This window comes from Nematolebias whitei, chromosome 15 (assembly GCF_014905685.2).
Source record: "Nematolebias whitei isolate Nwh7 chromosome 15, NemWhi1, whole genome shotgun sequence".
In the NCBI taxonomy this organism is placed as follows: domain Eukaryota; kingdom Metazoa; phylum Chordata; class Actinopteri; order Cyprinodontiformes; family Rivulidae; genus Nematolebias; species Nematolebias whitei.
The window spans coordinates 33,045,166-33,056,543 of NC_056512.1; the positions used below are offsets into that span (position 1 = coordinate 33,045,166).

The 11,378-nt window shown below is 39.8% G+C and overlaps 2 protein-coding genes across 2 annotated transcripts in view; one reads left to right on the plus strand and one right to left on the minus strand.

The window, feature by feature from the left end:
- LOC119421170 (transmembrane channel-like protein 6) overlaps window positions 1-10,525 on the minus strand; it is a 13,311-nt gene extending 2,786 nt beyond the window's left edge. Inside the window, exons 1-16 of the mRNA XM_037688557.1 lie at window positions 10,449-10,525; window positions 9,843-9,956; window positions 9,606-9,763; window positions 9,465-9,537; window positions 9,236-9,427; window positions 7,932-8,019; window positions 7,605-7,850; window positions 7,344-7,525; window positions 6,197-6,341; window positions 5,819-5,962; window positions 5,142-5,296; window positions 2,077-2,167; window positions 1,821-1,918; window positions 1,649-1,744; window positions 1,487-1,562; window positions 1,274-1,407 (exon numbers count right to left, since the gene is read on the minus strand). Coding sequence (XP_037544485.1) covers window positions 1,274-1,407; window positions 1,487-1,562; window positions 1,649-1,744; window positions 1,821-1,918; window positions 2,077-2,167; window positions 5,142-5,296; window positions 5,819-5,962; window positions 6,197-6,341; window positions 7,344-7,525; window positions 7,605-7,850; window positions 7,932-8,019; window positions 9,236-9,427; window positions 9,465-9,537; window positions 9,606-9,763; window positions 9,843-9,956; window positions 10,449-10,525 — 2,069 coding nt within the window. The remainder of the gene's footprint in view (window positions 1-1,273; window positions 1,408-1,486; window positions 1,563-1,648; window positions 1,745-1,820; window positions 1,919-2,076; window positions 2,168-5,141; window positions 5,297-5,818; window positions 5,963-6,196; window positions 6,342-7,343; window positions 7,526-7,604; window positions 7,851-7,931; window positions 8,020-9,235; window positions 9,428-9,464; window positions 9,538-9,605; window positions 9,764-9,842; window positions 9,957-10,448) is intronic.
- The window catches only part of cant1a (calcium activated nucleotidase 1a), an 865,245-nt gene that overhangs the window by 833,775 nt on the left and 20,092 nt on the right, over window positions 1-11,378 (plus strand). The window lies entirely within an intron of this gene.

Here is an 11,378-nt window from a genome sequence, read left to right on the forward strand (position 1 = left end):
CTGTGTGGTTGGTGGGGGGCCGGGGGGGGAAAGCCCCCCCCCCCCCCCCCCCCCCCCTCTTTTTTTTTGTTGGGGGGAGGGACAGGGAGCAGAAAAGAAGGGGGGGGGGGGGGGGGGGGGGGGGGGGGGGGGGTTCTGTCTTATACCAGAGTGAGCCACACTCAGCCTTTCTCTCTCTCTTAAAACTGATTCACTCTTATTTTTCCACCTAAGCATTTTCTCCAACATTCTACATTCGTTCATCTGATCTGTTCACCCCTGCTCCCTGAGTAGTAGTGATGTGGAAAGACAGACCCCACCCTGCCCCCTCCTTTCTCTTTCTGAGGCCGTCTGTCACAGCAGAGAAAGAGAAAGGAGAGGGTGGGGTCTGTCTTTCCACATTGTCTCTGCTGTGACAGACAGCCTCAGAAAGAGAAAGGAGGGGACAGGGATGGGTCTGTCTTTTCTATTCGCCTCTGCTGTGACAGACAGCCTCATAAAGAGAAAGGAGGGGCGGGATGGGTCTGTCTTTTCCCATCGCCAATCGTGTGCTGTGTACAGTCTTATTTTGAAAACCCACAAAAGAGTGAGTCCGCAAAAATCGAAATGCAAAGTTTTGAGGGACTACTATAGTTGAGCTCCTTTCTTTAGCAGAAACGTACAAAAATACTGGAACATATATTGGAAAATGTTTGTTATATTTTTCCATATTATAAAATCTATTGAAGTTTCCATTCACTGAAACATTGTTTCTCTTCATTTTTTTTATATATATTATGTTATCTCTAAAAGTAGTGAACAAAAATTTGATTTCTTACTAAATATAATTCGTAAAATAACATCAACCCAAGGAATTGGTTAGTTAAGCTGCAAAATACAATCAATTTAATCTTATACAGTCAGAGCAAAATATTTTAAATTTCTTAGAGAAACTTTTCAGAGCAAATTATTCAGGTGCTAATATAAAAACAGATTTTCTTCAATTCCTTCCTTCATACTCTCATTTCAACACCCTGCACGGTATCCAGTTATCATTTCATATAGAATTGGTTCATTTTCTAAACTCGAATTGACTCATTTATAACAGACTTTTTATTTCTACACTTGATCAGTCAGGAAATGGACACAAGTTTGAAGGACAGGTCAAGGAAATAATGAATACTAAGTTTTGTTCATCTTCTAATGAAATTTGGAGCAACTATCGACTCCAACAGTGTTTCTCCATTTGAAGCTGTTCCAATGAAAGTACTGGTGATTACTAAACAGTCAAGAAGAGGAAAATGACTGCACTCACATCCAAACGGTATACCCAACTGCCACGGTTGCTCCAAGAAATGAGGGGAAGCATAAAAGTGTAATGAACAATGTTGTCATCTGAGTGGCCCTCCAGGGCTTTTTGGAGACCTGACAGTTGACGATCAGACTGCTCTAAGTGCGGGAAAAATGACAGAAGAATGTGTGTCATCTTATTTGAACATGGTTTATCAGTGACATGTACTGTACCAACCTTCTTCATGTAAAACAACACAATCAGCTTTACAATTTGGACCGCAGGGAGCAGCGGCGCAAACAGCATACCAAGCCTGGTAACAAGGAAATGCAACTAAATCTACAATTTTTAAAATATGTGACAGATCTTAAAGGGAGGGAGGGAGGGCTGGATGTTTACCAAGTTAGAGTTTGTCCATAAATGAGCTCCAGCACGTTTCGAGCAATGTCAAACACTGGTTTCCTGTTCCTCAATAGGATTTTCTTAGAGAACAGCCTGGAGGAAAGATGGCAGGTCACTGTCAGGAGGACAATTTGTGTCAAATTACCAAAATGGTAAAGCACGCATTTACCTCCAGAGAAATTCCCCCAAAATGGTGTAAATCATCGTGAAAATGAAGTCCATCAGGAGCAGACGATAAAGTTCTTGCCCCACAAAATTCTCCCAGCACTAAAGACAGACATTGAATAAACTTTAATTTGAAGAAGTTCACACAGTAAAACACATAAAGACGCTAATGAAGTCTGAGTTTGACAGAAGCACGTGCTTTAACAGATATCTATAGTTTCATAACTACAACATCATTTAAGAATGAGGATGGTTGTAACCTGCAAAGGTCGACTTTCTGGTTCCACCGCAACTTTGTCCTGCCAGTAGTAACACAAAACCCCCACAATGCTGATCTTTGATAACAAGTTCCTGAGAAATCAGGGAGAAAATAAACAACGGCTTTAATTTAGTGAAGAGTCGCTACAAATATAAAAGACACTGAAAAGGAGATATGCTTGTTTGACAACTGTCCATTCGTATTTGGTTAAATTAGACTAAAACACAGCACTGGCTCTGATTTGTTTAAAGTTACTGTAAAAATTAAACTGAATGCTGAGTAATCACTCCTACTAATGCCTCCCTGTTGATAGTTTTTTAATACTTTCAACTACTTCAGAACGACATCACCTATTTCAATCAGTCAGGTATCAAGATATTCAGCTCAGTTATTATTACGCGTACTTATTATTTATATTTGTTGAGTTATTAACTTAATTTACTATGTTTATCTTAGAAAAATGCATTGCCATTTTTCTAAATCCTTGAAAGTGTTTTTTCTTTTTTAGCTTTCAGCAGCTGTTCTGCTGATTTTAACTTTGCTACAGACTTTAGCCTTTAGCTGGTAGTTGAGTGCAGAGATGGAGAGGAGACGGACAATGACTCGTTGTGGCGACCCCTGAAGGTGAAACAGCCGAAAGAAGAAGCAGCTTTTAGCAACTGTTTAGTTAATTCCAGGTTTTGTTAATTTTAGCATTTGATTTTTGTTTTAACTTTAGCTTTTTTTAAACAATTGAAGTATTTATTCTTATTGCTTTAACTGACAATTCAGTTTCAGCTTCTTTTTTTTTTAAACAATCTTCAGCAAAGTCATTCAGAGCTCAACATTAATGCTGTTTTTCAATTATTATTTTGTACAGAAAATGAAAACTGTTCTAGATAAACAACATGCTCAGTAATCCACGTAAAATCTCCAACAACGTTTAGTCAGGTCATCTGGACAGTTTCTTTTTCATTTTTTGTTGAGGCATTTCGTCCTTCATCCAAAGGACTTCATCAGTCCAAGGAGCCACAACAAACTGAGATCTACAAGCAGCACACTCATGTGTTCTAGTTAAAGACAACATTCACACATGCATAACATGCTCACTAAATGTTCATAAATGTGAACCTGTAAATAGTTTAATTTAATGTTTTAACAAGTTTGACTTCCGTCTCGCTCCCAGACCAGAGGCAATGTTTTCAACATAATGGTACTTCCTCCAGTTATTTAACGGTCAACAATGGTGTACCACAAGGCTCAGTCTTAGGACCCACCCTAGTCTACATAGCTAATGTAGGTCAGAGCATCCCTGGTTCATCCTTACATTTCTATGTTGAATATACAGTAGTTTATTGTTGAGATAAAATAGTTGCTAAGGTTTTGCAGGTTTTGCAATCCGCCTTCGACATCATCCAGTCAGATTTATTCTGTCTCAAACTTGTCCTAAATGCCGATAAAACCAAATGGATATTGTTTCCAAACAGGAAGTCGGTCCCAGCAGCTCTTCCTTCGATTTTATCCTCAAATGGTGCTCCCATTGAGTTTGTCGATTCCTATATTTGGATATCTTGATCATTTCGCATCTCTCTTTGAAGCCCCACGCGGAAAACTTAGTAAAGAAACTGAAAGTTAAACTGGGTTTCTTTTTCAGAAATAGATCATGTCTAACTCTGAATGCTAGGAAACACCTTGAGACTGTGACTTTCCTTCCCTCCATTGACTACGGTGACATTATTCACATGAACGCCTCTACAAGCATCCTGCAGATGTTGGACGCTGTCTATCACGGTGTGTTAAGATTCATAACTGGCTGTAACCCACCATTGCACCCTGTATTCAATTCAATTCAAAAATACTTTATTAATCCCAAAGGGAAATTATTTGTTGTTGTAACTCGTTATTCTCATTTCATTAAGAGATGTTATAGATACTGATGGCTGTAGGCAGGAAGGATCTCTTGTAAAGGTCCATCCCACAGTGGATCCTAAGAAACTGGCTACAGATGCCGTCCGATCCGTCCACCCAGACTCGGCTGGCCTCTCGGTTCCCCCAGACTGTAGGATCACCTGAATGCCGGGCAGAACTCCTCCCAGAGCGATGGCCACTCCTCCCAGCAGTCTGCTGAGCTCCTCGTCGCTGCGAACAGCCAACTGTAGGTGCTGAGGGACGATCCTGTCCTTCCGCTGTCATGAGCTGTGTTTCCTGCTAGTTCCAGGATCTCAGTGGTCAGGCACTTGAGAACAGCTGGCAGGTAGATGAGAGTGCATCCACAGAACATCCTTTTCAACTCATTTGAGATTTGGAGCTGTAGTTGAGATATTATGTGAGCCGTTAAGATGTTAATCAGCTGCTGTTGGTTTTAGAAGACGGACGTGTTGCCATGGGTATGCATTATAACAAATGTCCAAAACTAAAACAGTTTCAGTAAAAATCCTTCCAGCTGCTCAGCATCCGATACCAGAGGAAACAATCATCCACAGAAATGTGATTTACATCCAGAAATAGAGGAATTAAAGTTTCCAAAAGCAAAATCTCAGAATGAAAGTAACAGAGCTGCTCCAACATGCAGCCACCTTGAGCGGCGCAATTCTAGAACCTTCACTAGAACATTAACTGGTTAACTGGTCATCATTAACTTCACGTAGACTCTCTCACTGGTACATTTTCATCTCTAAATCACTTCTTGGTCTGCTGCCTTCATACATCTCCTCCTATATGTCACTGCGTGAGTGCAGCTACAGCGTGCGCTCTCAGGACATTATTACATGCAGTGTTCCCTCGGTGAGGACTGAATTAGGCAAAGGGGCCTTCTCCTACTCCACCCCTGTTTCCTGGAATATCTTGCAAAAAGATCTGAAGCTCTCGACCTTGACCTCTCTAAGTGGCTTCAAACATCTGTTAAGTTCATCATGGCAAAAACCAATGCGGACGTTTTCCTGTTTTTAGGAGAACTGCTCACTAAATATTCATAAATGTGAATATGTAATAGTTTAATTTCATGTTTTAACAAGTTTGACTTCCCTCAGTTGAATTCAGCACCACCTATGACAAGCAGTTCAAATAATATTTAATATGTGCTCTCACCTGAAGATGGAGACATACACACATGTACCAGGTGAGGTAAAATTCTCCATCCAAGCAGACAAGTTGAAAATGCCAGGAAGTAACAGGTTGAAGCCAGAGACCACCGCAGACATGAGCAACAGTCCGACATCTTGGAGACCCTGCTTCTCTGAGTACTGTGGAGAAACGGAGCGTGTCTCTATAAGCAGGAGACAAAAAAAACACTAAAAACAACCGTGTCACTATCTGAACCACGTTTGAACGCTTTGTGTTTCAGCACTAAACTGCTCATATTGTTTGCTGCAACATTAGAAACGTGATTAAACCTTTAGGTTTATTAGAAACAAACTCTTCAATCAACGTCTTCAAGGAGGTAAAACACGTGTGCTCAGAGTGGAAGCAGCACTTTATACCCCGCGTAAGTGAGAACAATGAACTCAAGAAGAAATAAAACATAGGTTTATATTTAAATGTCTGTTTGTCACGAGAGACGTTTATTCTGTGTGTTTGTGCGTGACGTTTAAGGTCTTGAAACAACAGCAGAAAAAAAGTGTTAGTCATTTAGGAGGAAAGAAAAAAGCAGAAGTTAATGATGGGCAGGAAGGTCATAATTTACATACAGACTAGAAATAGTTTTTAAATATGTGTTGCATCTTTTATGTTTAGTTGTATGGCAGGTGCTGAAAGCTTCCTCTAACCTCAGACAAGAAGTAGACAACCATGGTGCTGAGGAAGATGCTCGTCAGACATATGACCCATGCAATAACACGGATGATGAGGCAGTAGAATCGATGCATGCAGCTCTTCTGTTCTTCTCCGCTGATCAACTCCGACAGCTGCTCCTGTTCGAAAAACCACCGGTGAACGGTTAAAACTCAAACAAACTGCTCACTGGGTGCATTTTGACCCTCTGTGCAGCACCGCGTTCCTTTAATAAAAAGACTTGATGCACATTTGGTGTGAAAATGCACATTTAAAATGTTTGCTGTGTGAGAATCAGCTTCACACAAAATGAGTCTGACACCAGTTTGAGAAATTAAACGTGATTTTAACTAACGATTAAAAGGATCACGTACTTTGAGCTGGATGCTGATTTTCTCTGACTGGAGTCTGACAGCTGACTTCTTGCTGACTTTGAAATCCCACGAGCAGAAAACCTTTTCAGACAAATTCATGTTGGACTTAAGGACATGGAAACTTTTCCCGAAGGACCTCGACAAGCTGCAGGAGAGAAGAACCATGAGACAGGCCGAACTGATGGATGAACCCAATTCTGAGGTTGTTACAAATATAAATAAAAATAGACTGCAATGATTTACAAATCTCATAAACATATATTTCATTTGTAGTAATAAAACATATCAGAAAATCTTAAAAGTACCGTATTTTTCAGAGTATAAGGCGCATTTACAATCCTTTAATTGTCCCACAAATCAACAGTGAGCCTTATGTATTAATTCTGGTTGTGCTTACTGACCTCGAACAGAGTGTATATAGTACACAGCACTCAAAAATCTGTTAAATGTTTTTTGTTTCGCTTAATGCGCCTTATAGTCCAAAAAAATACGGTACTTGTACCATGTAAACCAACAAGATCATTTTGAATGTGATGGCAGCAACACCATCCAGAAAGGCCGACGACTTCTCTGAGCCAGAGCTCATTTAAAAGGGACTGAGGCAAATTAGAAAACGATTCTGTCATTAAATTAAATTCTGAAGAGATTTTTAGAAACTGCAGATGACCCATCCTCCATGAGATGAGTCCATCCAGACCGTTATCAGAACACAATTCCTTCTCTGATGGTATGGGGGTGCATTACTGCCTCTGGCATGGGCGGCTTACTCAACTGGAAAGGCACCTTCAATGCTGAACAGCTGGAATAAGAAAAAAAAAGGGACATTTTTCTCCAAAAATACTTTCAGCTTCATCTCCTCTGATCCTAGATGTCCACAGACCGTTTTTAAAAGAAGAGGGAATTCTCCACCTACCTGTGACAACCTTTGCTTTAGATTTGTCACTGCAGCCAAATTCTAAATGACCTTCTTTTCCCCTAAAAAGTGTCCAATTTCTTAATTTAAACCATTTACATGTTCACTGTGCTCCACTGTGAATAAAGTAAGGGTTTATGAGATTTGTAAATTATTGCTTTCTGATTTTTTTACGCCCCAATTTTCTGGGAATTGTGGTTGTAGAATATGAAGATGGCAGTATTCTCCTCCAACCTGTACACCAGGATGATGCAGATAATGAAGAAGGCAACGGCAATAGTGAGGAAATACGCTGCTGGGATGCTGTAAAGCATCGTGTGCGACTCATCTGTGCTGCAGGAACGCAGGTCGATGCAGGTTTTAATGGTGACGTGCGAGTAGTAACCGTAAAACATCAAGCTCTGAGAAAGGTAACCCTGTACATGTTGAAGAAAATCCACAGTTCATATTAGTGAAGTAAAATAAACATGAATATGTGATGAACCGCTGCCTCACCGTGCCGGTGAGAAGGTCGAGGCCAGAGAATGAACTGGGCTGTGAGTTATGAGGAGGAGGGTGGAAGGCTTGAGGACTGACCAGGAAAAGGCCGGTGATGACAAAAAGAAGGAGGTTAAGGAACAGGAGTGTTCGGAGGAAAAGGAAGTAGGAGAGCACTCCGGACCCATAACGCTCGCTCAGCCTTTTCAGGGGCGACTGCCACAGCTTGAGGGAGAGGCTGCTGAACGCACACTGACGCCACGCCTGAAAGGAACAAGTGCGACTGTGTCAGCAAATTAAAAATAAAAATAAAAACTTCATGAAGTAGAACACTGTTAAACTCACCTTTGAGATGCACACACATGCACGGCTGCAGAACGGGATGCTGCGCCTGATCAGTTTCCGTTCAGCTGCAGGACTGAAAGCCTCTCGTCTTGAGGAGAACATGTAAGAGATATTTGTTTTATATCTTGCTTGCAAACTTCTGCACAGTTTATTTTGAACAGCTGCATATCAAACCGTTTGGCCAAACTAGAACAGCGGGATATGACTTTTTATATTAATAACTTTTATACTTTCAGCTATTTAAACCTTATTAATTACAAAAATTGCCCATATAAACACATTGAGATCTCTTTAGTCTCTTCAACAACAGCTTCCACTTTACAATAAGGCTCCTATTATAAATGCTAATAAATAGTTTATAGATACGTTATTAATTCCTCTATAAGCACTTTGTTAATCATTAATAATTGTTTATTATACATTAATTAAGGGTGACATAGACAAAACTGACCAGTTTCTTGCCAAATCTGCCACCTATATATTTCATCTAGAGTTGTTATAATAAACATTTCATATTAAGTTACTACCTTGTGAACACAATAAGCATTTGTAAACAACATTTTTTTTTAGGATATAATATTATTTGTAGATATTTATGATGCAGTGATAAAGTACAATATTATATGCTAAAGAAATAGGTTTACAATAGTTTACATGTTTAAATAAGTCTCTCTGTCACCCGTAATTAAAGCATAATAAGAAGTTATTAATGATTTATAAAGTGTTTGTAGAGGAATTAATAATGTATCTATAAACTATTTGTTAGCCATCTATAAGGGGAGCCTGAGGAGCCCTATTGTAACGTGGTACCCCAAAAGCATTTTCTGAAATCCACATCAGCATACTTACACTCTACTTTAAGCACTTTGGTAACAGTTCCTGTTTTAAATGGGATAAATAAATAAATTTGACTTGACTTTACTATTTTAGTGCTTCTATAGGCTACGACTTTTAACTTCCAGCTTCTAGTTTTAGCTCTTAGCTACATTTAGTTTATTTTAGCATTTTGTTACAGTTTTGTTACATTTATGTTTTAGCCACAGCTTTGCTAATTTTATCTTTCAGCAATGTTCTTGCCAATCTTTAGCATATACTTTCTGTTTCGCTCATTTGAGCTTTTAGGTGCTACTTTGCTCTTTTTGGCAACTGTTTAGCTGATTTTAGCTCGTGCTCTGCTTGTTTTAACGTTAACAAGTCAGTTTATTCATTCAACAGTAAAATAACTCAGCTCTCAATAGTCACTGTATGTTTGCAGTTAATGTGATTCTCCAGTTCGAACAGGACGTGTCCCTCAGATAGGCCACCTGATCTCCTTCTTGTCTGCCAGGCGAAGCGGCGTGCCTCGCAGCTTCCGCAGGCCGTCACTGACAGAGAGGCCCTGCAGGCTTGACACCAACGGATCCTTACCGTCTTCATCACCGCAAAAGCCAGAACCGAGCACATTATCCGCCGAGTCTGTGGACGCTGTCAACACAGAATCGCTCTCGTTGATAAAAGTCGTACTTTAGAAGAACCAAGTTATTGATCTTTTATTCGTTTATTTTGTTCTGGTGTTGCTGTAGCCGGGATGATCGTCTGGTTCTTACACGTGCAGAGCTATGGAACCCTGTGTGCACGAGGGAAACACTATAGCTCATATGTGCAGGCAGTCAAAAGAAAATGCTGTAAACCCACCGGCTTTACGACTAGGCATCGAGGAGAGGACTTTGACTGTGGCAGCTGACCAGTCGTGTCTCTGCAACGAGCTGCTCTTCCTTCTGATGGGCACTTCTTCCAGCGTTTGGCTGCTGTTTGTTGACTCGCTGCCTGTGAGGAACACAGATTTACATTTTCTGTTTTAAACTCCCTGACCAGTCAGAAACGTTCAAATCTACAGATTTATAGATGACTTCAGTGACTTTTGTTCCAGACATACCCGAGCATTCCCTAAACACTCCGAGCTCGATGGTTTCAGGAGAACACCTTTGGCCAGGACCTTTGGACTTGGAGAAGAGTCTGAAAGAACCCTCTAGCCATGAACCTGATCTGCTCATCGCAACATTGAAACAGACTAGTAGTTGTTCGAAGAAGTCAAAGTACGATTGTGACAAATATTTCCAAAGTGAGCGTGTGGATTTATTGCATGTGGAGTTACTTAAAATATGACATTTAAAGTCTAACAGTGGTTGAAGTCATGCACTTTCACCACATATTCTTATGCCAAAAGTTTTCAACTAAAATCATTTTGTGTTGCAATGACAAGACGCGTTTTGGTCAAACCTTGAAAATAATGTGCAACACTGTAAGATATCCCTCTCAGAGTATGCATTATTAACGACTACATCACATTTCAGTTCAATATTTGTCAAACTGACTGGTAGATTGGCTGTATAATCATCAAAAATCAAGGTTGACTCCAAAAGTTAATCAGTTGTAATAGCTTCCTGAAAGTTTTGTCCCAATTTGTCCTGTGGTTCATGAACTATTTCGCTAACAGACAGACACAGAAACACATAGGCCTTTGCCTATCTATATTACTCGACTAGGAAATAGATGGAAACGTACTCATGGTCAGAATTGCAGACGTTGACACTGTAGCTCCCACTGCACGCCATGGCTCCTGCTCATCACCGCACTGCAAGCAGAAGTCACTCGGGGTTAGTCCTCGTCACCACATAGCACAGTGGGTTAAGTCTCACTGTAAATAAACAGTCAAACCTTACCGATACCCTCCTACAATGCAAAGCTGCAGCTTAATAAAAACTCAAATAAAAACATTCAAAAACTCACACACCTCTGGAGACCTCAAGACGTACTTCCTCTTTCTTGGCACAGTTGTGGCTTATTTGCAACAAGTGTTTGCATCTGTTGGTGTGCAGCACAAAGAGAATAAAACTGTTTAAAATAGTCTAGAATAAAGTGTACCAAATTAAAGTGCCAATATTCCAGTGTCTGTATATAAAGAGCTTTAAGTTGAAGAGGATTCTGATAAAAAAATATTATTCTGTGATGGACCACACAGTGGAGCAAAACTTGACATAAAATCGTTTATAATTAATGATCTAGATTGAAGATAATGAGGTGTGAAAATCTACATCAAGCAGTTTGCAGAATTATGGCTTGTGAAGTGGTGTCAGTGAAGACGAAGGGTATTCATGCTTTTATTTTGAGCATTGCTTTTCTTGGTTTGTAAAAAACGGAATTGATTTGATCAGATAAAGCTTCACTGCCACAAATGAGCCAAAAACCAGCACACTCATGTGTGTCTTCTACCCTCTAGTGGTTAGTCTTTGGAACTGCAGCGTCGACTTTCGTCCATGAGTTTCATCAGACATTCAAAATATAATATAATATAATACAATATAATGTAATGTAATGTAATATCATATAATATCATACAATACAATACAATACAATATAATCTATCTATCTATCTATCTATCTATCTATCTATCTATCTATCTATCT